We start from the raw sequence: 26703 nt of genomic DNA, 5'->3' as shown, positions 1-26703 counted from the left end.
GACCATTACACCAGTCGCACTGAACCAATCAGAATAACACCAAACATTATTATATTCTGACCTGGGATTATCATGAAACATCTTTATGCCATCTCCAGTATTCCTGTGCTCTAACCTGTAAGGAATGTGAGAAAAGGGGGGCTCCAGGAATCCTTCTCTAGCTCTCCCCCACAGGCATGTGTGCCAAAAGGTGGGGGCTAACAATTCATGCTCCGAGAGGGGGAAGTCAGCAAGCTGACCAGCGCATGAGACCAAATGTTACTTATGACTGGCTTACAGCGCTGAGGTGATCAATATATGCCAAAAGATACTGCCTTCTGAGAGGGAAAAGATTCCTGATGCAGTTGACATTGCTCATCGGGTCAGCAGGCGGTGCCAAGACGACGCTACACCCTGCGGTATTATTCTCAGATTCATTTCTCGACGACACAGGGATGCAGTTTGGAAGGGTCCCAAAAACAACGGCTTCCTTCAGAGCAAAAATCTATGCTTTAGGACCTAACAAAGGAGGACAGAGATCAGAGACAAAAACTGTGGCCCATCATCAAAAAGTCACGAGGAGGGGAAACCAGCCTACTTTGTGGGAGGAAGAGGATTCATAAATGGTTCAGAAATGTACTCTTAAGCACTATTAGGCTTATCAGGGAAATTGATTTTTGTACAGGTTAGATTTTTTTTTAACTTCTCAGTTTAAGTTTTGAATGTTTAGGATGTATACAGCCTATTATTGAGAAACATTCTTTTATCTTATGTTACATTACTACTGATTCCTAATTATTTAGGGGAAATTTATGATAATGACCCTATTACTGCCCAAAAGTGAAGAAATACAGCCAACTTTACTTATAATAAGATGTTCAATAATTTTGCTTAATAATAATAATAATAATTCTAAATTGGTGCTGACCTCGGTTACATGATTCCAGACTATTTCCGTTTAAGAGGACTTAAATCATAACTTTTACATTTGTTTATTATTCTTCATATTAATCTGTCAACTTTATCTCTTGTATCACATGTTAAACGTAAGGTTTTTTTTCTACAAGAATCTCATTCTATCTTAGATGATGCCAACTGGAGATCTCAATGGAGTGACTCATTATGGCTCTGTCATGGTACAGAACACTCAGCTGGGGTGGCTTCTTTAAAAAAAGGTTTCATGGAGATGTCCTTTTTACTGAATGGGATCCAAATGGTCACTTTATTTTCCAAGCAGTTAAATACAACAATCTAATATTCATAATAACTGATGTTTATGGGTACAACACAAAAATGAAAAAAACGATAGTCTCTTGAAACCATATTGATGAAGTTAAAAAAGAAGTTACAGAAATTATATTATACTTTTGGTCTAAAGCTAGAGAAGAAAAACAATTTGGAAGTAACTGGAACTCTTAAAATTTGAGGTTGGAAAATTCTTGAGAAAATTTGGTAATCTCAGAGCCAAATCCAGAAGAGAGGATATATAGTCTTTGGGCTTACCAGGTTATCACAAAAAAGCCCAGGAGGAAAAATTGGAACTAGCTAATTTGCAACATAATCTAGATAATATTATACAGCTAAAAAGCCAAAGGTGCATTCATCAGGTCTAGAAGAAGGGGAACAAAATTTGCATAAATTTAGAAAAACATCATTCCAGTAACAACAATATCAATAGATTGAATATTAACGGGGTTGTTGTAGAGGACTACAAAGCTATTTCAAATTACTGCAGTACTTTTTACAAAAATGTATAGAGCGCCAAATTCTGACAAATATCATCTGATCATCTGAAAAATGAAATGGAGTTATGTGATAAACCTATTATGAAGAGCTTAAGAATGCAATTTCTCTTAAAAAAACAACAAATCACCAGGTATTGATGGTCTAACTTCAGAGTTTTATAAATCGTTTGCCGATGAACTGTTTCCTTTTTTATTTGAAGTATTTGTAGAAAGTGTAACAAAAGAACATCTCCCAACCACCATGACTCAAGGACTGAGTACTTTAACCCAACAAAGACATATTATTTATTGACAATTTTCAACCAATCTGCTTGCTCAAAAATTATTACAAGGTACTTGCTCTTCTACTGGTTAAGTGAATTAAAGGTTTGTTGGACTCGATTATTGAAGAAACACAATCAAAGACACATAACAAACAATATCAGGCTTGTTCTAGACATTTTAATTATTCAGACTTGATTGGGAATAATGGTTTCATATTATTCTTAGACTTTTGTAAAGCCTTTGATACGGTGGAACATTAATTCATCTTTCAATATCGAAAGAAATTTGGCTTTTCTACAGCTATTAAAACTTTGTTTAAGAACAGTAACAGTTCTATTAAACTAATAGGTGGTACATCCCCCAGATTTAACCAATCTGGAGGAATTAGGCAGGGTTGCCCCATCTCCCCATATCTCTTCCTGATAGCTTCTCAACTTTTGGCCAATCAAATTAAATCTAGTGTTATGAAAGGTATTTCTATTATGTATAGAGAATTAATTATAACAGCTAGCAGATGACACCACACCATTCTCACAAAACGAAAATCAAATCCCTATCGCCTTTGAAGTAATCAGAGGCTTCTCAAAGGCTTCTGGTCTATATTTGAATATAGACAAATGTCAGTTTATGCCGATCAAAGAGTGCTCTAAATCTGTTCTTTATAGTATCCCAAAAAAAATGAAGTACTGTATTTTTAGGAATAGTCATTTCTAAAGATCAACACAGGAGAATATCTTTACATTTTAATCCTATTTCACAAAAGACAAACATTTTTTTTACTTATGGCTCTTAAGGGCTCTCTCATTGAGAGCAGCATTGTATGCAGCAATGGCCCTGCAACTTGATAACCAATCAATAAAAGAGATTGACAAAGTGCTTTTCAATTTCATATGGAAAGGGAGGACACATAACTTAAAAAATACAGTTCTCATGAATTCTAATGAGAATGGTGGGCTTAATTTTTTGAATTTTTCTACCTTGAATAATACCTTGAAGATAAATTGGCAAAAGCAATTTTTCGGAAACCCGGCCTCCATCTGGAATGTGATACCTCTACATATTTTATCTGAACTAGGTGGTTTAAATGTTTTCCTGGTTTCTAATTATAGTATTGAAATGTCTGCCTTTCATCGACAGGCTTTCTTGTCTACAAACTTTACTTCTCACCTCATAACTATCTCATATTGTCAGGGTTGGGAGGTAGTACCGGTCGTGACCACCAGGGGGCCCTCATTAGTGCCAAGGGAGCCTACCTCCTGAAGGTATTTAAAGCATTCGCTGACTATCGGTCTACGCTTTGGTGTCAACTGTGCGCTCTTGCACCAAGCTGGTAAGCACGCTGTAGAATCGGTACTTATGAGTCAGGTATCGTGCTGGTTTGGGTTTCTTTCACTATTTTCAAGAAAAGGTAAGGGAGGTGCTCAGTTTGCTAGTGCGTCGTTTTTGGGTTTTTTCTCGCTCGTGTGAGCTTATGGGTGAGGGACGTTGTCCCCGGTAATTGTATTTTGGTTGGTGTTTTTCCTGAGCTGCGACTCAAGGTTCTTTATTTTCGTGCCTAGTGTTTTTACTAGGTTGTTTTATTTTGGTTCCCGGTCTGGTCCCGGTTGGGTTGTTCGCCCTGGTTTTCATGGGTCGTTTTATGTTCTGATAGCCAATTTTGGGCTTTCTTTTATTTGGTCGGAGTTTGTCTCCTGGTTATTTTCTGTTCCTCCCTCTGTTCCGGGAGTTGTCCCTCTCCGTATTTGTGTTCTCCCTGTTCCCCTATCTCCCGGGATTTTGTGGTATTACCCTAAATCGCTCCTGGCTCTCCGCCAGTCCCTGGCATTACACATATGGAATAAGGACATTTTGTATAAACGTAAGTCTCTCTTCTTGGAATATTGGTTTCATAATAATATTATATTAGTAGATCAGTTATTTAATTGGGAGGGTTTTATTTTCACTTATCAGGAGTTTTTATCTGAATATAATATACCAGTATACCTGGGGATTATGCCAAAGTTATGGAAGCTTCTTTTAAACTAATTCATAAATTCTACCCAGCTAAAAGCTGCATTGTAAGGAGGTTTAAAAAAGACATTGATGTAAACTGTAGTTTGTGCCATGAATGTCCGGAAATTTATTTTGGCATTGCCCAATTGTGAAGAATTTTTGGCAAAACCATTGCGTTTTTATTATTGAAAATATTGATATCAATTTCTCTTTACTTTGGAGAAATGTACTGTTTGGTCTGTTAAAATATAATGTCCAGAAAAATATTTCTGTATGCATAATTCATTTTATCATTATGATGGCTCAATTCTATATCCATGTATGTACATTCACAGGTAACAAACCATGCTTCATTGCCTTTAATAGAAATCGAACAATACACTGATTCACAATACGACAGTCTATCAAAAAAAAGCTATTAAAACTATAACTGCTTGTACTATATTAAACATCTTTATCTAGATTTGTATCCCCCTAGCATTGATTTAAAATAATAATTAAGAATAATAATGTCTTTATTGTCTGCTTTATTTTTTCTTTTATTTTTTTCTTTACCTCTTTTCACACATGGTTTTGTGCAAATGTTGAATATAATGACTGCTTGTACTTTTTTTTTTTGTACACCAGCTTGTTAATGCAAATATTGAAATGTATTTGCATTAACTCTAAGAGAGTGCATGTGGTTCCTATTGGACTCATATAAACTCTGAATGAACACCGGACAGTGTATATTTGTTAAGATGTGAATGAAGGTTTGCTTCATCTGCGTCCCATGCCCAAGTTATGCTACTCCAAAGTAATATCCGTCGATATTAGTCAATACAACAAACAGTTGAGATTTAGCTTCACTTACCGGGAAAGTCGAAAGTATTTTCACTGAAATTCGTTCACCCAAAACGTTTTCCTACAAAGTGTGTCGATGCAATCTTAATCTTTTTCATACTGAAGCTCTAAGCTGGTAGCGTTTGACTCTGTGAAAGAAAACAATTACCTTCCAGACAATTTTATAAGCAAGTAAATCGAAAGTATTTGTTAGTTTCGTTTGTGGGAGGCGTTGGGTGAGGAGAGAGACGTTTTAGGAGGCTGTACCATATTCTATCACATTACAGTAATATTCTATTGATATTCTGTTGGTATTGCAATAGCCGACATTATGAGACGTTAGCCCTGGTTTTGCTCGACATCTCAACATTCAAGTCTTCACTGATAACTGTTGGTCAAGCGATCAAACAATGCTGAAAGTAATCTCTGTGAAAAGGAATAATTTGCCACAAAACATAATGGAAAGTATTCCTGAGAACTGATTTGACTGATAAAAGTCCTTAAATATGGATTTTTCTTTCGTAACATTAAAAGTGTATGATGTAAAAAATAAGCATGATTTGTATGATTCAGGAATTACACTTAAGGTTGAAATTAAAGTCAGGTATTCCAGGACCTGGGTTGAGAACAGAGTGCATCCTTTGTCTTAGCTGATATACATTCCTAGTGCCAGTGGTTCCTTGTCTGTTCCTTGTGATTTTATTCATTTGACCTGTCATTCAATTGCTGATATTTGTCTATTCATCTTTTCAAATGTTTAAAGTGGACACCAATAATTCACAGAGCTGCAGTATTTAATTTATAACCATCCTGTAATGTCTAAATATCAGTTGCATGAGTTATGTTACATTACATTACATTATTGGCATTTGGCAGACGCTCTTATCCAGAGCGACGTACAACAAAGTGCATACCCATAACCAGGGATAAGTTCGCTGAAAGACCCTAGAGGGAGGTACAATTTCAACTGCCAGTTTGGACCTGCTGTGGTTTACCCACCTCCTATCCAGGGGTGGAAATAATTATGGAACCTTGATTTTGGTTAAATCTATTTTTATTCAATGAATGTTTGACTTTGGTTGGGTCCATTGAAGGATTAATAAAGTGCAGTATTTTTCACATGTTCAGCATTTTGAGTTTATTTCAGTATCAGTAATCATATTATTATTATTATTATTTTGTTTTAGTATTTTGAGCACTGCCAGTCAGGGGTTCATTCTGGAGCCCACTGTACTGCCCATGAAAGACAGCATGTGAAAGCTGGTGTGTGTGACTTGCACATTCATTTTTTGCGCAACTAGCAGGTTATTCTGGTTCTGTACTCTTTCTCAGAAGGGCAGGTGTGGCACGTGTTCTGTTTACTTCCTCGTGCTGCGGCTTCAAGTGGGATTCTGGGTGGAGCAGGACCACATTCCTGCACTGGTATGATTCAGAGTGAATGTAGAAGGTGGGGCTCTGGGAAAGTACCTTGTTCTGTGTGTGTGTAAGTGGGGGGTCATCTCAGTGCACATCACAAATACATTGTGTGGAGTCACATGAATGATAGTTAAAGATGGCCGTCATCCTCTTACAGCTGTATGCCCCTGTAAGCTTATCAAGGTTCCCCACTCCCCCCCCTGAGGACAAAGTCCTGTATGTTCCTGGGCTACAGTGCTAGTCTGAACCCTGTTCATATTAGCCAATGCTTTGAACATTTATGATTTAGCTTCACTTACTGGAAAACTCTCTTCTGGAATCAGCTCACCCACAATGCTTTTCAAAATAATGAATTGGGTGGTCTGATACAAAAGGTGATATATCTAAGTTGTTTAACAAACCTAGATAAAAATACCAGGAAATAAAAGCTGGAACTTGGATCTGTCATCTCATGGACATCTTTTGTCTTCAAACTCAATTGTTTTACAACACATCACTTTACATTGTATGAGTAAGTCTGCTATTAAAAAGGTTGTTTCACTTTTGAGGTGAGCCATAACAGGCAGCCAGTGGAGGTTGCTGAGCAGGGGGGTGACATGTGAATGTCTGGGAACATTGAATACCAGACGGGCTGCAGCATTCTGGATCAGTTGTAGGGGTCTGATGGCAGATGCTGGAAGGCCAGCCAGCAGAGAATTGCAATAATCCAGGCGGGACAGGACCATTGCTTGGAGCTGTGCACCTTTAAATTAATTATGATTTTCAGGAAACTTGTACTTGTTTTTCATAATGTATTTGCAATTTTTATCTGTACATTTTCATCATGTGTACTGTGCAGTTTACTTGTTTTGTATTTCTTACGGTGTTGTATTCTCAGGGCACCATTGTAATAGAGCGCTTTGGGCTGAATTGGTCTCTTCCTTGCTAAATAAATGTCTAATTATTTCAACGATAAGGTACGGCATGACATATTCTATTGTTATAACAAAACATTATGAGATTTCAGCTCTGGGTTTGATCGATAGCTCAGCGCAAACTTTCATTATATCAGCTAAAAGTAACCTCTGTGAAAAGGACTATGCACAGAACTGTTACGTTCCATGTTGTTGTCTTGTGTTCCCTCTGTATTTCCCTCGGTTTTTACACCGCAGGTGGCAAATCACAATTCCATTCGCTGTCCCACCTGTCAATCATCGTCATCCTGGTCCCGCCTCCACCAATAACATCCTTCCTCCCCAAGATAAAAGCTGTTTGTTTTCTGCTGCTCAGATATCTCTCATATCTCTCTCATTGAGCGCTCACTTATATCTCACTTATCTCTCCTCTCTCACTGTTACCACTTGTGTATGTGTTTTTGAAACTCAGAACTTGTTATTCATTACATTACATTACATTATTGGCATTTGGCAGACGCTCTTATCCAGAGCGACGTACAACAAAGTGCATACCCATAACCAGGGATAAGTTCACTAAAAGACCCTAGAGGGAAGTACAATTTCAATTGCTACCTGTACAGCAAAGATAAGGACGAGGGCCCTTTTTTTTTTTTTTTTTGAGAACAAAGAAACAAAGAAACAGAGCAAAAGTGACCAAAGTTAACTATCCAAACACTGCTTACCTAGCCCCCTACTTGTGTGTGTGTCCTTGTCTGTGTGTATAGTCCCGGCCCTGGGGCAGGTAAGACAGAGGCCTCTATACGTCATTGCTACATGCAGGTGGAATTTTTCTATTAGACACATTAGGAAAGGGGTGGTTGCCAACTGTGTCATTTGCTATGTTCGATTAGTCAGAAAGGCTTTTGTTTGTTGCTGGATAAGTCAGTCAGTCTATCTTTGTTTCTAGTTTGGTTTTGTTTCATTTATTTCATTTATTTGGCAACATCCGTGTCTCTCGGCCTTGTGACCTATATGTGTTCGTACTGTAATACTTTTGTAAATAGCACTTTGTATAATACACCTTTTTGCACTTTAATTCTTGTCTGGGCCTCATTATTTACACTGAACACACTCAACACCCATCAGAATATGTTAAGCACTCCCTCCTAGCCCTCGACACCTGGGGGACGTAACAGGAATGCAATGGAGAGTATTCCTGAGAAATGATGTGACTGATTAAAAGTCCCTAAAATCAGGAATATAAATGTTTTGGCATCATGAAATTCTGTATGTATTAAACATGTTTGATTAAACCAATGAGCGTAATCTTCATAATTCAGGAATTGCACTGAAGTTTGGAGAAGTCAGGGGTACTCCAGGACCCAGGTTGAGAACAGAGTGCATCTTTCTGGTGAACTGATATATGCCTAGTGCCAGCGGTTCTGTCAGGAACCTGACAGCTGAGCTGAATTTGGCGGAGAATTAATTGGGGCTCGGCGTGCTCATGTATCCATGCGTGTGTGACGTGCCAGCTCCCAGGTTCGGAGTGCTTAGTAGGGGGGACTTGGGGGGAGTAGGTAGGGCGGGGGTGGTGCGAGGTTGTGGCATGCTCTGTTTTTTTTAAATAAATGAAATAAAAATGTTGCCTTTTGCTTGCTTTGTCCTGAGCTCCTTGTGGTGGGAGGATTTTGTACAGAGAATAATAGGACCGTTGAGTCAGCTGGTGCTTTTCCCGCTCCTGACAGTTCCTCGTCCGTTCCTTGTGATTTTATTATTTTGACCCATTCCCTGTCTGATTAGTTCAGAGATCACAGTGCTGATATTTGTATCTTTTCAAATGAACTGATAGTGGACACCAATAATTCACAAAGCTGCAGTACTTAATTTATAACCATCCTGTTATGTTCAAATATTAGTTGCATCGGTTATGTCAGTTTGGATCTGCTATGGTTTATCCACCTCCTGTTTCTCATGAAAGGTATTTAAGCATCCAGTTGTATTTTACTTACCACCTAGTCAGTCATCTACAACTATAGTTTTGTGCATTGTATGGATCTCATTAATAATACTACTTGTTGAACTAATAAAGTACATTCTGCAGCATCTAACTGATTAGTTTGATTATCTGTTTTTAGCATGCATGCATGAAAGACTGTGAGAGTCGGGGTGTGTGTGTAACTTGCAGACGTAGCAGGTTATTCTGCTTCTGTACTCTTTCTCGGAAGGGCAGGTGTGGCACCTGTTCTGTTTACTTCTTCGTGCTGCAGCTTCAGAGTGAATGCAGAGGGTGCGGCTCTGGGAAAGTCTTGTTCTGTGTGTGTGCGTGTGTGTGTGTGTGTGTGTGTGTGTGTGTGTGTGTATGAGTGTGTGTGTGTGTGTGTGAGCATGTGTGTGTGTGTGTGTCTGTGTGTGTATGTGTGTGTGTGTGTGTGTGTGTGTGTGTGTGTGTAAGTGGGGGGTCATCTCAGTCCAGATCACAAATACATTGTGTGGAGTCACATGAATGATAGTTAAAGACGGCCGTCATCCTCTTACAGCTGTATGCCGCTGTAAGCTTATCAAGGTTCCCCACTCCCCCCCCTGAGGACAAAGTCCTGGATGTTCCTGGGCTACAGTGCTAGTCTGAACCCTGTTCATATTAGCCAATGCTATGAACATTTATGATTTAGCTTCACTTACTGGAAAAACCTCATCTGGAATCAGCTCACCCGCAATGTTTTTCAAAATAATGAATTGGGTGGTCTGATACAAAAGGTGATATATCTAAGTTGTTTAACAAATCTAGATAAAGATACCAGGAAATAAAAGCTGGATCTGTCATCTCATGTTCATCTTTTGTCCTCAAACTCAATTGTCTTCATGGTTAATAGTGGCAGATAGTTTTAGAACACATCACTTTACATTGTATGAGTAAGTCCGCTATTAAAAAGGATGTTTCACTTTGTGTGCTCCTACTTTCGTGTTACAAATATGCAATGTATGTGTCAACAAGGGGGACTTTTTAACAGAGAGAGGGAGTAATACAAAATGTATTATCCTTAACTGGACATTTCCCTGTCATGTTAAAAAGTGACACATTATTGTTTTTGAAATATTTTTACATTACATTATTGGCATTTGGCAGACACTCTTATCCAGAGCGACATACAGTTGATTAGACTAAGCAGGAGAAAATCCTCCCCTGGAGCAATGCAGGTGTAATGTTTCTGTATTTGTTCTGTATGTTTTCATGTTTATTCTTGTTTATTATTCATTTTTCTTAGTTACCTGGTTTATGTTTTCCATTACAGTTCTCTATTGTCATCCCCTGTTATGTCTGCGTCTGAATGTTTACCAGTCTAGTCACTCCCCTGTCTGCTTTTCCCACTATTCGGGTGGGTAGTTTTCGGGTTTTCAACATTTTTTCTAAAACTCGCGATTGTTACTTCCTGCTTTCTCTTGGTAGTTAAATGTTGTAAAGCACGATTCTTACTAACTACTACTAATCTAGGTTTTGTACAGTACTAATCCGATTAATACACTCTGTCTAACTAACTAACTAACAATCACTTTTATTTGGTAGTTTAGAAATATTCACGTAACTAACTCACTAACGCTATCTCTGCACTTTTCTGTAATTCCGCCTCCCTATGCTATCCCTGATTACCCATTTAGTTTCAGCGAAGTGTTCGCACCTGTCTCTAACTATCATTACGTCTTCAAACTTTGCAAATGTCTACTCCCTAATCCGGAGCCGTATGTTTTACATGTTTTGTTTCGTGCATCCAGTCCGTGTTTTCGTCTCCCTCCCATTATTATGTTATTACCCTATTATGTTTCCCCACCTGTTGTCTATTTGTTTAGCCCACCTTTTTCTCTGCCCCACCTAGATTGTCACCTTCCCTCTTGTATTTAAACCTCATTCTCAGTATGCTTCTTTGTCAGAACGTTGATCTTAGTAAGTGCCGATTGTGTGTAAGCCTTATTATTGAGATTCATGATAGACACCCCTTTGCCTTGACTTCCGTACCTGCCTTGCCCTCTTGTTTTGTTTGCTCATCTGATCTTCTGGTTTTTCAACGTGTTATTTTGTATTTTTTGATTACGAGTTTGTTTTTGCCCTTTTGTACCTTCGCCCTGTGATTTCCTGGATTTTGACCTCTCGCTTGTTTTTTCGACTATTCTTTTGCTTTTCGTTCTTGGCTTTGTATTGGATCTCTTGGCTTTTGACCACTGAACATTAAACTTCGATTTTTGGATTATCCTGTGGTCTGCATCTGGGTTCTCTGCACCGTACATAACAGCAGGGTTAAGGGCCTTGTTCAAGGGCCCGACGTTGAGAACTCCATGGAGGAAAAAAAGAGAAACGCCCATTGTCCGCGGGGAGGACCGGACGGAAGAAACCAGACTCGGGACACACGTGAGCATAATATGCCAACCGTCTGCAAGCTGCCCCCCTGCACCTCTCTGTTCATAGACGGAAGCACCCCAGGGAGGCGACCGGAATAGAGAGGAGGAATGCCGAGCCTCTCACCACGCAGAGACCGAAGTTCGCCACCCAAGACCAAGATGAGCAAACTTTATCAATAGAATTTTGTCTTTTTCTTTTTTTTCAATCCCGGGAAGGAGGAGACTGAACGAAAAGCCAGGTTTTTGGTTCTACTAAATTCTTTATTTTTTCTCTTACGCTCTGAAGGCATCTGACAAATTAAAAAAGCGTGTTAATCACCGTTCTTGCTGGTCTGAGCTGAATTGCTTATCTCTTGTTGCGCTCACTCTCTCTCTCCCTCACCCTCAGCAGGTCACCACATATGGTGGAGAATGCGGGCAGAGTCTGAACCCGGACTACGGAGAGTGAACTGCAAGGAGAGAAAGTGATTCACACCACAGAGATGGAGGATGCCGTAAACACGCTGCTACGCTCCCAAGGCGCCCTACAGAAGGCCGTGGTGATCAATTCCAGCGGCACCACACAGAACCCCAATAGATGTGCTGCTCAAACAGACGCCCGATGATGAGGTTGAGGCATACCTGGAGATTTTTCAGCGTACGGCCCATCTGGAGAAATGGCCCCAAGACGCCTGGGAGGCCATTCTCGCCCCGTTCCTCAGTGGTGAGGCCCAGAAAGCCTACCGAGGCCTACCCACATCCGAAGCCCATGACTACCCCACCCTGAAGGCCGCCGGGAGGGCGTCGACCGGACGGAGGAGCCCCAACGGAGTGAGATGAGGCGGTGCATTAATAAAAGCATTTGCAGTCCTGGAGGAAAGCTTTCGGCTAAAGTAGAAAGTAGGATCTGGTGACACGACCAAGTTGTGAAATTTGAAAAGTAATTAAATAATAGTCTGATAACACAGGATTTTTAGGCATGACTGCTATATTTGCTATTTCTGTGTCATAAGTTAAGACCAGATCGAGAGTATGGTTATGGGAATGTGTGGACTGATGTATATGTTGATCAAAGCCAATAGATTCAGTGATAGACAGGAATGCTGATCTGGGATGATCACCTTCACTATCCATGTGAATATTAAAATCCCCTGCAATTACAACTTTATCTGAATTAACAACAAGGCTGGAAAGGAAATTTGCAAACTCAAGTAAGAAACCACTGTATGGCCCTGTATACAATTACAAGGACAAAACTGACTGCTTTTTTGTCCGGATGTGCAAAACTGAGAGCAAGCACTTCAAAAAAGTTAAAATCGAAGCCAGATCTCAATTTGATGATCGGTGATTCATTCATTTACAAAAGTTACTTTAGGAGCTAGTGATCTGATATTAATCAATCCAATTTTTAGCTGAGTTTGGTTAGCCACATAGGTAGAATGACACAGCCTTAATTTTTTTTAGATTAGCCATCCAGGCTTAGTTTAGGTGGGGGCACAGATACTATCTCAATAGTATGAAACCTGGGCAGCAGTTCTTGGGAACTAAGCTAATTGGAAGTGAGTGAACGGTGTGGAATATGTGGGTTAGATAGTGGATGGATGGATAAAAGTAATATTACTATGATACTTATAATTATTACATGTATGTGTGGATGGATATAAAGTGCAGGAATAATGTTTGTTTGGACAAATGCTAATAACATTATAAAGTAAGATTAATGTTTGCTCATGTTTTCTATTCTTGTACCCTCACAAAACTGAATGAATGAGGTTTCAGAAATTAAGATCTGTTGTATTTTTATTTCTCATGTTTTCTCACAGATATTTCAATCAAGACTTTATGAAGTATTGAAGTAATTAAAGTTATTTAAGGTGATTAAGTAATTAAGAGCAGAAATTTTTGTCTTCCTCTGGGCCTGTTTCACGAAGCAGTCATACCGAGCTAGCTGGAAACCGAGTAAAACCCAGAATGGCAAACATTTTCTTTGTTGGAGCCAAAAAGATTTTTGTTGCTATTTCATAAGACTTCCTATTGAGCTATAGTTACAAGTCATGATAGACAAACTTTTATTTTGAAAGTTGGGCCTTCCCAACAGGAGAGCGAGAATAAGAGGAAGTGATTGTCAGTTGGACAGGGAGCCTGGAAACGTGTGGAGGCGACACAGTTTTTCAAGCACTCACTCACATACAAACAGATAGAAAGCTGGAAGTATATTTTGTTTTTGGAACTTTGAACATATACACTGATAATACACAACATTTTGAGGAATACTTTCATTCATCGAATGGCCCGACGCTGTTTGGCTGGACCTAACCGAAGAGAATCAGCAAACAAGGAAGGTGCGTTGAAACAAGCTCCACACATGCCGGGTTGGTGGTTAAATTGAATTTTTTGATAGCCATCACATTCTTCTTTGCACTTCGTTTGCAATTCTGCAACACACTTCTTGCAAAACACTACACCCTGTTTCCTACATTAGACACTTTGAAATATCTTGCAATCATTGGAAAAACACCTCTATTCAAAATGCAAAACATACCTGAAATTATAACACTTATATGCTAATTGAACACCAATCAGTCTGAGCCTTAGCACTACAAATAGACCTCAGGTACTCTCACCTCTTTTGTGAGAACATTGCAAACATGAAGACAGTGAGAACAAGAGGATGAGGAAGAGGAAGAGGTGGACGCCGAAGACAAGAACAGAGAAGGGGACCAGGCAATAGATGGAGACATATTTCTGACGATATTATGCCCACTATGGTGGACCATGTCATAAATCATGATGAGGGAGGCTGAGAGTCCAGCCCAAACTGAGTCACTACACGGTAGCATCCATAATATGGACATTTACACTGGAGAACAGGTATGTCTTCAACTTTCTACACAAGACTGTACCAATGTAATTGTTGCACATCATTCTGCATCACAGGACAATACAATGTAGTCCTACAATATCAGGTCTGAGCTCCTCAAAGAAATAGGTATAGTGCTGTGAAGTACATGTAATGCAGTTTTGATGTTACTGTGTTACGACCTCCTGAGGCTGGAAGGCAACGTCTGTTCACCCATGAAGGGGAACTGGTCATTGTCACTAGTGTTGGAAAACCACAGCATCCGCCTACATTAACTATGAGAGCAAATCATCGCAGATCACACAACATTCCATAATCTGAACCGTGTCAGTATATCAACACTCTGCTGCATGATGACCAAGTCAAAGACCTTCACGATGACTATATGCAAGTAAGTGTCAGTGTACTATAGTACAGTAATGGCAGTAGATTGTGCCCTAGCATAGCACAGCACAGCATAGATGCATTCAGACAAAGCAGTATGTGACCGAGGCAGGTGCCCCCATTCTCGGGGTGGGTTGTCTGTGGGTACCTGCCTTGCCTGTAGCTTGTAGTTTTGACTGAATGTGCTTGATGAGGTGATGTGGTTAGACCCTAACAGAAGATCCACAATCCATCCACCCCATCCCTTATAATCCCTTACAAAACAATTTTTTTGTTTACCATTGCACTGTAATTTTACTGTCACTATTTTTGTTTCTGTGAGTTTACAGTAACATACTGTAATTCTTTTTTGTTGTAAAAACCTGCAATGGCAAAAAAGAAAGAAAAGAAAGCTGTATATATTTGTCTCTGAAGCCTTTCTATTTTTGTATTCATTGAAATGTGAGGAGATGGACTGGACTAGACTGGACTGGACTGGTAGTTAACCAGGCATTTCTGTGTGCTCACTGATTTTTTTATTTTTACTTATTTTTTGCGCCATTCTTTGCAAACTTAAAAAAAAATTCCATGATATCAGTAGTTTCTGAGACACTCAAACCACCCTGTCTGGCACCAACAATCAGTAAATCATAAATTTATTATTTATTAAATTAATTTCATTTGAACTTCATGAAGTCCTGTATTTTGCTCACTGCCTTTAACTGAGCTGCCACTAGATGATGACAAATCTAATTAACATCGTATCAACTGGAATGTGACGTTTATGGGTAAACTTTGCATTTCACATTTCACACACACACACACACTTTGAGGGTGAAACTGGCTGCTTCAGCAGTTGTTAAACTTTACCAGTGTAGCCTTATGACCATCACAATATAATGGGATTTTGTAGACTGTCAAATAGTAGCAGTACTAGCAAATAACCACCCAAATTAAAAAGAAACTGGCAGCTTTATGGGGTGGATTTGGCTTAATGAATGCAGATTAGATTTGCCAGGTCAGGTTTTGCTTTCTTTAGTTGTGTGTGAATGTGTTTTATTGCAGTTTTGGGACCTGTTTCTGTTTTCTTTTCTTCTTTTTTTGCTATATTTTGTTGCTTGTCCTTTATTAGTTTTTAGGACTTTTTAATAGATGACATTTTTCTTTTACCTATGTGTTTGTCTATATATTTCCCTGCCTCAGGCTTTGTTAAACTGTTTTTTCCATATTGTTTGTTTCTATTTCTTATTTCTCTTTTGCCTTTTGACATAAACATGCTTAGCCTCAATAAATATTTATACTATTGGATCTTTACTTTTAGAAGTTGTAGAATTATTATTGTAAATTTATCTGAAATTATTTTCGTTAACTTTTGCATTTCTCTAAGTATTACCTTAGGAGATTGTTGACTGTATTCAGCCGCAGCTGTGTAATCACTTAGCCTAAAGGTACGATCGGTAATTTCGGACTTCTAGCGGTCAAGAGAGGAATAGCAGCAACAAACACCTTCAAACCACAACATCCGCCCCGTCCCCCTTCTCTGTGAATGTGCTGAACTTGAAATGCCATTGACTGTGGCAATTAGAACTAATTTTCAACCAATGAACTTGAATTATTGTACAGCTATACAATGTTTTGATACAGAATGTTGGACGGTCAACGGTATATTGTGAAACCCGAATTTAAGGACGATAAACACAGGCAGAGTCAACATGTCAGTGAGCATTTTTTAATTATAGGATGGGATTTACAATGGTCTTGTAACAATGTTACCTATTGTGCCTTTAAGGATTAGTTACATTCAATAACATCCCTGTAGTCATCTTGCATGTGGATTGTATATTTGTAATATATGTAATATGTAAACAAATCATATATATATATATATATATATATATATATATATATATATATATATATATATATATATATATAACATTTGTGTAAGTATTTCACACAATTATTTTAATATATTTTATATCAGTTTATTTGTACATTTATCGTGTATCAACATCACTGTTATGTTCCTGTGTTCTGTGTGTTAGATTATCATTATTCTTGTAATTTATTATTTTTCATATTCATGTCTGGTGTTCTGTTTATATTCATTAGTCTTTGCACTCGTCTTCCCCTGTGATGTCTGAGTCTGAATGTTTACTAGCCCAGTCACAGTCTGCGTGCCCCACTATTTGGGTGTTTACGGTAGTTCCGGGGTTCAATCTTCTTTCCAATCTTGCATTCCTTACGTCCTGCTTTCTCTCCATTTCATGTTTGTTCATAGCACTAATATACTAATCCCAACTAACATAGAATTTGTACAGTACTAATTATACTAACACACTAATATGTTTGTCAAACTAACAAACTAACATTCACTAGTTGTGGGTATTTGTAATTTAAATCACTTAACTAACTTACTAATGCATCTCCAGTTTCAATTCTGTTCTGTAACTCCGCCTCCCTATTCTATCACTGATTACTGGCTTAGTTTCAGCGAAGTATTCACACCTGTCTCTCTGTATCTCTGCATCTCCTGATTCTCTGCAATTGTCTACTTTCTAGTCCGGAGCCGTTTGTATTACGTGTGTCTTTGTGAATCCAGTCCGCGTTTTCGTTTCCCCCTCGTTATTGTCCTATTACCCTTTCATGTGTCTCACCTGATGTTTATTTGTTAGACCGCCCTCACTCCCATGCCCCGCCTAGTTTGTCTCATCTATATCTGTCCTTTTCAGTTGCATGATGAGATTTCCTGTTTTGACCCCTGCCTGCTTCCCTGGACTATTCTTTGTGTATTGTGGATTTCTGAACCTCTGCCTTATTGGATTGAACCCACGGTTTTTGACTCTGCCCCTTCACCTGCTAGTAAACCTGCCATTTTTCTCCACCACTGTCTGCTTTTGGTTTGGTGGGTAGCACTGCCGCCTCACAGCAAGGAGGTCCTGGGTTCGAATCCCCGTCGGCCGGGGCCTCTCTGTGCGGAGTTTGCATGTTCTCCCTGTGTCTGCGTGGGTTTCCTCCGGGTACTCCGGTTTCCACCCACAGTCCAAAGACATGCATGTTAGGCTGATTGGAGAGTCTAAATTGCCCGTAGGTATGAGTGCGTGAGTGAATGGTGTGTGTGCCCTGAGATAGACTGGCGACCTGTCCAGGGTGTATTCCTGCCTTTCGCCCAATGTATGCTGGGATAGGCTCCAGCCCCCCTGCGACCCTGTTCAGGATAAGCGGGTTCCGATAATGGATGGATGGATGGATATTCTCTTTGAAATAGCCCATATGGTGTAGGTGTTAGCATAAAACAAACTGTTTAAACCTCAATTTACCATCCCTTATTATGCACCGACAGAATATTGTACAAAGATCAGGCATGCTAATTCAGAGACAGTGTGTATAAATGGTCATCGGTCATGATAGAGGTAAAAGTACATGAAAGTATGGATATGATTTTAAAAGTATAATAACTGGCTGATGGTATTATGATGAAGAAACACAGGAGTGTCAGTATCAGTGATCTGGAATTCTTGATCTTTGCGATGGTTTCATTCAATTGTCCCCTTTTAAGAAGCCTAGATTATTTGCACTGTATAAAACCCACATTTCTTCCATTCCATTGAACTAGACTGTGGCTGGATATGTGCTTAACCATTATGAGTTGTACCTGTGTGAGGAGAGTATTTAATATTAATTCCACTCAGAAGATCATCATCAGCCCTACTGAAACAGGAGCTGAAAGATCAATTTATTTTAATCTCCTGTTTTCATCTGGAAGGATTCCTTCAGGCTTTCCACGGCTTGGTCCTGGGTAATGTCTCTCCATTGGGGGGGAATGTCAGCAGGCTCAGCTTTATATTCCTGGGCAAACTGCTTGTTAAACCTGGTGAAGACGTACTTCCAGTAGTCTGAGGCCTGGATGCTGGTGTCAGGCTGGATGCGCCAGTCAGGGTAAATGCTCTGATACTCCTTGTATGGATGAAATTTCCACTCTGTTTCAGGCGACTTGAATTTTGTCTCACTGGCAACATCGGTGGAGCAGATGTCACACGCTAATTTCCTGGAGACTACAAATCTGCATCTCCCGATCCCCTGAGGACGGTGAATGGAGGCAAAGTGCTCTGTGTGGCTCTTGCCACCAGCTTCACAGGGGGTCTCACAGAAGGGACACTGCCTCCCACAGCCAAACACCCTGTTAAACAGCTCCTTCTGCGGCTGAAAGGGCAGTGAGGTCAGCCTGGCCCTCACATCCCCACCTTTCTGAAACTCTGCGGTAATGGACCTCTCCATTTCATCCACAAGCACCTCCAGACACCGGGAAAAGTCTTCTGGCTTGGCAGTGTTTAAAGCCAGGACTGCTCTGAGGGGGTCTTTAGGGATGACAAGCCCCTTCTGTAGGTCACTACAGATATCCTGAATGAACTGCTGAATGTGCTGGGCCTCCTCACCCCTTCCTGCCTCCTCACCACTTCCTGCTGCTCGATTACTGGCCTTCATCTCTGCATTCTTTATGGCTTCCTTTATTCTTTTAACCTTTGCCTTCAGGTGCCTGATCTCAATGTTCCTGAGGCCATCTCCCTCCGAGAACTGCTTAAACATCCGCTCCAATATCCAGTCCTGTACAAAAGTCTCATAATTATTCATGTATCTCACAAAGTCCTTAAAGTTATCATCTGAAAGTAGCTGCTTGAGGATTGAGAACTGGAAGAAGATTCGAGTGCTGAACTCCCTGGCGTTATGCCCTGTCAACACTTCATCCACAAGGTCAGGGCCCAGAGACTTGGTGATGTATTCCTTCACCGCCGGTGCAAGACAGTTGGAGGTGAACTCTTCAGCTTTCTTCTGACACTGGTCTTTTTTATGGAACATGTCCTTAAAGTCAGCACAGTACTGTGCCTTGAACTGTTCCAGACAGTGACGGGGGTCATTTGCACGGATAAAATTCTGATGCATTTGAAGAAACTCCCGTGCTGCATGTCCACAGATTTGGATCTTCAACTTGGCTTGAAACTCAGCACTTTCCAGATCACTGCACCTATCCAGGTTTTCATCTACCCTGCGAAGCAACTCTGTTATGTATGTGTTATGGTAATCAGATTTTGTTCTCACTTTCTCATCCACAAACTGCCTGCTGTCCTTGATGATGTGATCAACCTTCTCTTTTGTCTTTTCCTCCGGCTGCCCTATCAAGCATTTTATTGACTTCCAAAGCTTCTGCCACAATCGCGTATCTTTATGCTTCACTTTGAATGCCTCTCTTCCACATTCAAGCAAATTCCCCACTTCTGACAGTATTTCACGTACTGCGCCACCTTTTCTCTCTAAACTAACCCCCAGCTGGTTGTGGATGTCTTGCACAATGTCTCGTTCTTCCATGCCAGGGAACTGCAGCTCTGCCACAGTCTCATTCCACATCTTCTCAAATTCATCCTCCAGCAGTTGATCTGACTGCTCTTTTGCACTTTTCCTGCATTTCTCAATCAGGTCCAGCACCTTCTGCTCAATTGTGGCTGTGTGGTTTTTCTTGATTCTCTCTAACTTCAATAAACCCTTTCTAATCTCCACTGCTGCCTCAAGCTTGTTTTTCACAGAGTTATCTGTCTCCCTCCTGATGGTTTTGGCTGTGCTGATGAAGTCCTCTTTGAATTTCTCTACCAATTGAACATGTCTATATGGTCTCTCGTAGAATTCAGTGAGGTTGCCCAAAATTTGCTCTTCTTCTCCTATCAGTTTTAAGGAGAGCTCACTTTTCAGGCGGTTCAGCAAGTTGTCAATATTGGAAGGTGGCCGAGTCTGTGCTGCTTCTGTTACAAAGTTTGATACTTTTGTCTCAGCGTCCATCAACCAGGAGTACATGTTCTTCCTGAAGTCCCACTCCCATTTGTTAAACTCAGTACAAAGCTGAGTATAAGCTTCAGCCACAAGGCTGTTGCGGAAGCTGAAGATGAAGTTCTCATACTTCACTGCTTTCCATAGGCTCCTGGTCCATTCAAGGAACTCATTGATTGTGTGTGCTGAGCACTTTCCAGATTTTTGTTCCAGAAACATCTCAATCACACTTCTCTTGAAACAATTCACAGACTCACTGTAGCCAGCATTGACCGATGCCATGGGAGGGTTGCCATGCCAGAGCCCAGGGATGTACCAGTTGTTTTTCTCTGGATCGTACTCCATGACATCAGTAAATGTTTTGTTGGTTCCCTTCTTTTCCATCTTAGCTGCTGCTTGGGTCATCTCATTCAGCTGCTCCAGCAGAAGCTTCCTGTCCCTCATATTCTTGTCATGAGCAGAGATGTCCGGCACATTTTGGTGCACAAACAGACAGCAGGGTTTTCTCCCAACTTCTTTCATACGTAGGAAGGCGTGCACCACAATCTGCAGGATGTCCTTCATCTCTGTGCAGTTCTCCATGGCGATGTTGATGACTGTGATGTCACTCAGCCCCACCACCAGAGTGGCCAGTTCATTGTCATGCTCATAACTGTCATCCAACTGGGCCAATTCTGGTGACTTCAGACCTTCAGTGTCAATAACCATGATGTAATCACACCCAAGCTGCCTCTTAAAATCCTCTTCCACTCTGATGAGGAGCATGAAGGCCCCTCTGGTGCACCTGCCACTGCTGACAGCAAACTGGACCCCGAACATGGTGTTCAGAAGCGTGGACTTCCCAGTGCTCTGTACCCCTAGTACAGTGATCACCCGGATCTTACATCTATCCTGTGTGAGATGATGGAGTTCCTTCAGAACCTTTGTAACCCACTGCAGAGGAATGTTGGATGCGTCTCCATCCACCAACTCTAGAGGAAAGCCTTCCTGCAGCAGCTCGGCACAGAGATGTGGCAGTTGCTGGATCTGAGAGGTGGGGCCTTCAGGGAGTGAGCAGGCTGACTCATACAGCTGACCCATTTCCCTCAGGAAGTGCTCCGTCCCCAAGGAACAACTGGAGATCTTCTTGTCCAACTCTGCAATGACCTCCTTGTTTTCCACAGACCTCTGACACTGTTCCTTGTACTTTGCCTGTAGCAGTGGAAGGGTTTTGCGTGAGAGGTTGTTCAGGTTGATCCTCATCCACTTGAGCAAATACTTGCGCTCCTCTGGAGAACCGGACATTGAAGAGATGAATCGGGACATGGACTCTGAGATGTTGTGAGCTCTCTGCTGTGCTCTGAGCTTCTTTTTCTTATCTGCAAGCTCATTCCTGTAAATTTCTATGTTTTTATCCCCAGCATTTTTCATCCTGCACTCTTCCTTCTCCAGTTGGGCCAGCTGTTTCCATATAGTCCCTTGCAAGGGAAGCTCTTTCTCCTTGAAGCTTGGAATATCAGATATTCTTCCTGTGATTTCATCAGCCTTCTTCTTGCCCTTCTGACAGCAGATATAATCTTCATCAACATGGATCCCAAATTCATGCGCAACAGCAGTCATCCCTTCAACACTCATTTTGACCACATTTCTCTTTAAAATGCCAGTGATAGCCGAACACAGGACCTTGATGAATTCTGCATCATTCGTGTGTGGACTCTTAATGATGACATCACTGGGTTGTTGCTGTAACTCAGAAACACATCTCCTGAAGGCTTCTTTATTGAAGGTCTTGCTCTGTGAATTGCTGATCAAGAACCAATGAGCCGGAAGTGTGTCCAGAAATGTGCATTTTGACCCAATATCATCACAAAACACAAATATAGCAGCAGAGGTTTGGCAGAGGAAAGCATACTGAGTTTCAAAGTCAGAAAGGTCCCCACGGAGGTTAGCTATGGCCAGCGGCTCAGAAAAGATGTCTATGGTTTCCTTCCCAATGGGCAGATACCAGCTGATTTCCACCAGCCCATTGGAAATCCTCCTTGGGGTGTCACCACACTCCATGTTTTTGTGAACAAAGGTGTCGTGGTACTGCTGAGGGTTGCTGAGGACCTGGTTCAGAGTGTGAGACTTGGACATGCTGCTGTTTCCCAGCCTCACAAAAGAGACCATGGGGAGGTCAGAGAGAACAATGCTCTCCTCCACAAACCCTCTTGGGTTCGCCAAAGAGTGTGGCTTGTACTTTTTCACAATATCCCTCATGGCCCACAGCATAAAAGTACACTCTTGTTCATCACATTTAGGAAGCAGTAGAGGCACGGAGAACTGGCACATGGACATTTTCAAAACCATCTCCTGCTGGAGAAAGCCATCGGAACAAAGTAAAACAGCAGTTATGACGTCCAGGGGGTTGACTCTGTTGCTGTTGAGTTGTGGATTGTACTGGGTATCCAGTGACCTTTCCCAGTTCTTCAAAGCTCTGTCCTGTTTGGAGGTGCACCTCACACTCCTAGCAGTCACATTCACCATCATCAGCTTCCTCAGGAAACACCATGGCAGAGCTTTCAGAGACTGGATGCTTTCATCAGATGAAGTCTCTCCATCAATCTGCAGCACCTGGCTCAGAGTCAGCTTGTTCTTCAGGTGGTGTTCCAGTCCCAGGTCACTCAGCAGCTCCTCCAGACTGGTTCCTGTCATTGGGGATGAAAGCTGCATTCGTAATTATCCTGTATGCACAGTACTATACTGGTTTTTGTCATTTGGAATAAGAGCAGCATAATTACATGTAAATATGTAAAGTGACAAAGATTATATTTAAAATCAGAATCCACAAAAAAGACATGATAGTGGAAATGAATGGTCTAATCATTCGAGATCACAAGAAAAACGGTTCTCTCTTCAAACTACAAGTAAATGTTTAAAATAACTCGTCAAAATACATTTTCATCACTTACTTGTGTGTAAACATACTGAGCTGGTCTTGCTGCATCTGCCATTTGGAAGGACTGCAGTGATGTTGAAAATATATTCCACCCCAGGTCTCAGCTCAGAAAGGACAGCTGTGCTGGTGTTGGGGGCACATTTCTGTAATCTGGGCTCTTCTCCCTCACAGCTGTACTTGATGTGGATCTCATAAGAAACTCCCTCCATGCTGACGGGTCGTTCCCAGCACAGGCTCACTGAGCTGCTCTTCACATCAGTGGCTTCCACCCTCCCGGGGGCCCAGGGCTCTATTGGAGAAAAGTCATTATTTCTCCTTCACTACAAGCATCCAAATATAGAAAAACTTCAAAAACATCCAGGATATTTATTCAACCCCATCCACGCTGCCCCCTTTTGGTTGAGTCATTGACTTCCCAAATTATTTTTGCCTTTATATTTTAAGATAATAAAAACTGTGACGTAATAAAACTGCATGATGGTGATGCCCGATTGTTAAAAAGACTCTAAGCTAGAGAGAAAGCAGTTTAGATTCTTATCAGTTTCTTATTCGTAATGCAGGGCAATAAAACCTCAGGCTCACATAATATTCACCACAAGTGAACCCGGATGACATAAATTGGCATCATAAAGCACTCCCTTTGAGCTCTGTCAAATAACTTTTGTCTGTAGGATCCTTCTTTGTTCTGTTATGAGACTTGCGACTACAATATATTAAAATGACCAACCATAAAAGAGTTGCATTTGAAAACCACACCTATACAGTGCCTACAGAAAGTATTCACTCCGCTTCACTTTTTCCACATTTTGTTATGATACAGCCTTATTCCAAAATTTTTTTTTGCACAAAAATAAAAAACTTAAATACCACACGTATTCACTCCGTATACTCAGTACTTTGTTGAGCCATCTTTGGCAGTAATTACATCCTTGAGATGTTTCTACAACTTCATTGGAGTCCACCTGCGGTAAATCAAAGTGATTGGACATGATTTGGAAAGGCACACACCTACCTATATAAGAGCCCACAGTTGAGAGTGCATGTCGGAGCAAAAACCAAGCCATGAAGTCGAATGAATTGTCTGTAGACCTCCGAGACCAGATTGTGTCGAGGCACAGATCTGGAGAAGGGTACAGCAAAACTTCTCCAGAATTGATGGTCCCGAGGAGCACAGTGGCCTCCATCATTCGTAAATGGAAGACTCTTCCTAGAGCTGGCCGCCCAGCCAAACTGAGCAATCAGGGGAGAAGGGCCTTGGTCAGGGAGGTGACCAAGAACCCACTGGTCACTCTGACAGAGCTCCAGGGGAGATAGGAGAACCTTCCAGAAGGTCAATCATCTCTGCAGCACTCCACCAATCAGGCCGTTATGGTAGAATGCCCAGGCGGAAGCCACTCCTCAGTAAAACACATGACAGCCCTCCTGGAGTTAAAAAGGCACCTAAAGGACTCTCATACCATGAGAAACAAGATTTTCTGGTCTGATGAAACCAAGATTGAACTCTTTGCCGGAATGCCAAGCGTCACGTCTGGAGAAAAGCAGACACCGCTCATCACCTGGCCAAAACCATCCCTACAGTGATGCATGGTGGTGGCAGCATCATGCTGTGGGGATGTTTTTCAGCAGCAGGAACTGGGAGACTAGTCCGGATCGAGGGAAAGAAGAATGGAGCAAAATACAGAGAGATCCTTGATGAAAACCTGCTCCAGAGCACTCACGACCTTAGACTGGGGCGAAGGTTTACCTTCCAACTGGACAATGACCCGAAGCACACAGCCAAGACAACGCAGGAGTGGCTTTGGGACAAGTCTGTGAATGTCCTTGAGTGGCCCAGCCAGAGCCCGGACTTGAACCCGATCGAACATCTCTGGAAAGACCTGAAAATAGCTGTGCAGCGACACTCCCCATCTAACCTGACAGAGCTTGAGAGGATCTGCAGGGAAGAATGGGTGAAATAGCCCAAATACAGGTGTGCCAAGCTTCGTGGCTGTAATCGCTGCCAAAGGTGGCTCAACAAAGTACTGAGTAAACGGAGTCAATACTTATGTACGTGTGGTTTTCAGTTTTTTATTTCATAAATTTGTAAAGATTTCATAAAATCCTTTTTCACTTTGTCACAGCTAAAAGGACAATGGTGTCTCTTCAGTGACAAAGCCTGCAGGAGGGAATTCATAGATGCCTCGATTATGATATCATATCAGCATGACTTTGATGTTTGTGGAAGGGAAGCACACTGCATTCTTAGAAGCAAAAACATTTTGTGGGTCTTGGAAGTTTCTACCACCTGGAAACTAATTTCTGTTTTACTGAGACAACCTGGGGAATTAAAGTGGTTGAGAAATACAAGGTATTGAGCAGCCAAGGAGACTTAGGGAATGATGAAATTTGGCCAGGAGCAGCACCCCATCTCCCACACTGGGACCCATCAATGTGCTGGAACACTGGATTTCAGTTTGATCCAGAGGGAGAGCGCCGCCTACTGGCCCAGCAGAGCCTCTTCTAGCCGCAACTCAGTTTTCCCTGGAGGACTCCCTCCCATCCCAGTAGAACACACAGTTAGTCAGGGGTCTCTGCATGGGGTCCTCACCTTTACTGATGGCCTCATCTTTAGACACGCTCACTCTCTCCTCTGTGTCTTCAGTTTCCTTTAGTGAAAAATATCAAAGGCAGAGTACTCAGGTTGTGCTTTCACACAATGAGGCTCCATATTATCAATATTTTCTTAAATCCATGTGCAAACTTGTGTGTGAAAGGAACCAAAATAATGAATTCCATCAGATTCATCAAAAGTGTAGACACAGGACTAGAGTTAAACCTGCAGACGCTGCGGCCCTCCAGGACTGGAGTTAAACCTGCAGACGCTGCGGCCCTCCAGGACTGGAGTTAAACCTGCAGACACTGTGGCCCTCCAGGACTGGAGTTAAACCTGCAGACACTGCGGCCCTCCAGGCCTGGAGTTTGGTCCCTGCTCTGGGGTTTGTGTAAGAACTCTCACCTCCTCCTCCTGTGCAGTACACTCAGGGTCTTTGGTGTCCTGACTCAAAGTCCCGTCCATGTTACCAGTTTCCACTAAACCACTCTTTAGGTCTGACTTAGCTGGGTCTGCAGAGGGTTGGGACTGGGCCAGGCATGAGGATGTCTTCTCTGGGGCTGGTTCTGGGCCCAGCCTGGATCTGTGGTCTGTGGTCTCCTCCTGATACTCAGAATCTGCACCTGAGATGTTCAGAGAGAGACCACAGTCACACTCCCTGGTATGAGAGGTCCAAAGAAGGGCCCCCAACCCTT

At 41.5% G+C, this 26703-nt stretch overlaps 2 protein-coding genes across 2 annotated transcripts in view; both read right to left on the bottom strand.

Annotated features, from left to right (window-relative positions):
* The window catches only part of LOC133134555 (uncharacterized), a 97077-nt gene that overhangs the window by 43064 nt on the left and 27310 nt on the right, over positions 1-26703 (bottom strand). The gene's annotated exons all lie outside the window — the stretch shown is intronic.
* On the bottom strand, positions 18426-26473 carry LOC133135045 (interferon-induced very large GTPase 1-like). The gene is made up of 3 exons (XM_061251801.1): positions 26414-26473; positions 23432-23522; positions 18426-23167 (listed from the first exon to the last, which is right to left on the bottom strand). The coding sequence occupies exons 1-3, from the start codon at positions 26471-26473 to the stop codon at positions 18426-18428; spliced, it is 4893 nt and encodes a 1630-aa protein (XP_061107785.1).

Source organism: Conger conger, chromosome 8, assembly GCF_963514075.1.
Source record: "Conger conger chromosome 8, fConCon1.1, whole genome shotgun sequence".
NCBI classification, from domain to species: Eukaryota; Metazoa; Chordata; class Actinopteri; order Anguilliformes; family Congridae; genus Conger; species Conger conger.
Note: the sequence above shows the minus strand (reverse complement) of the source record. Positions and strands in the feature narration are given on the sequence as shown.

What these genes read in the sequence shown, in the direction of transcription:
- LOC133135045 (XM_061251801.1), bottom strand. Translation starts at nt 26,473, where the DNA reads ATGGACGGGACTTTGAGTCAGGACACCAAAGACCCTGAGTGTACTGCA. An exon ending in GTACTGCACAGGAGGAGGAG is followed by an intron (nt 23,523 to 26,413) that starts GTGAGAGTTCTT and finishes GTCCTTTCTGAG; the next exon opens with CTGAGACCTGGGGTGGAATA. An exon ending in CTCAGTATGTTTACACACAA is followed by an intron (nt 23,168 to 23,431) that starts GTAAGTGATGAA and finishes CCCCAATGACAG; the next exon opens with GAACCAGTCTGGAGGAGCTG.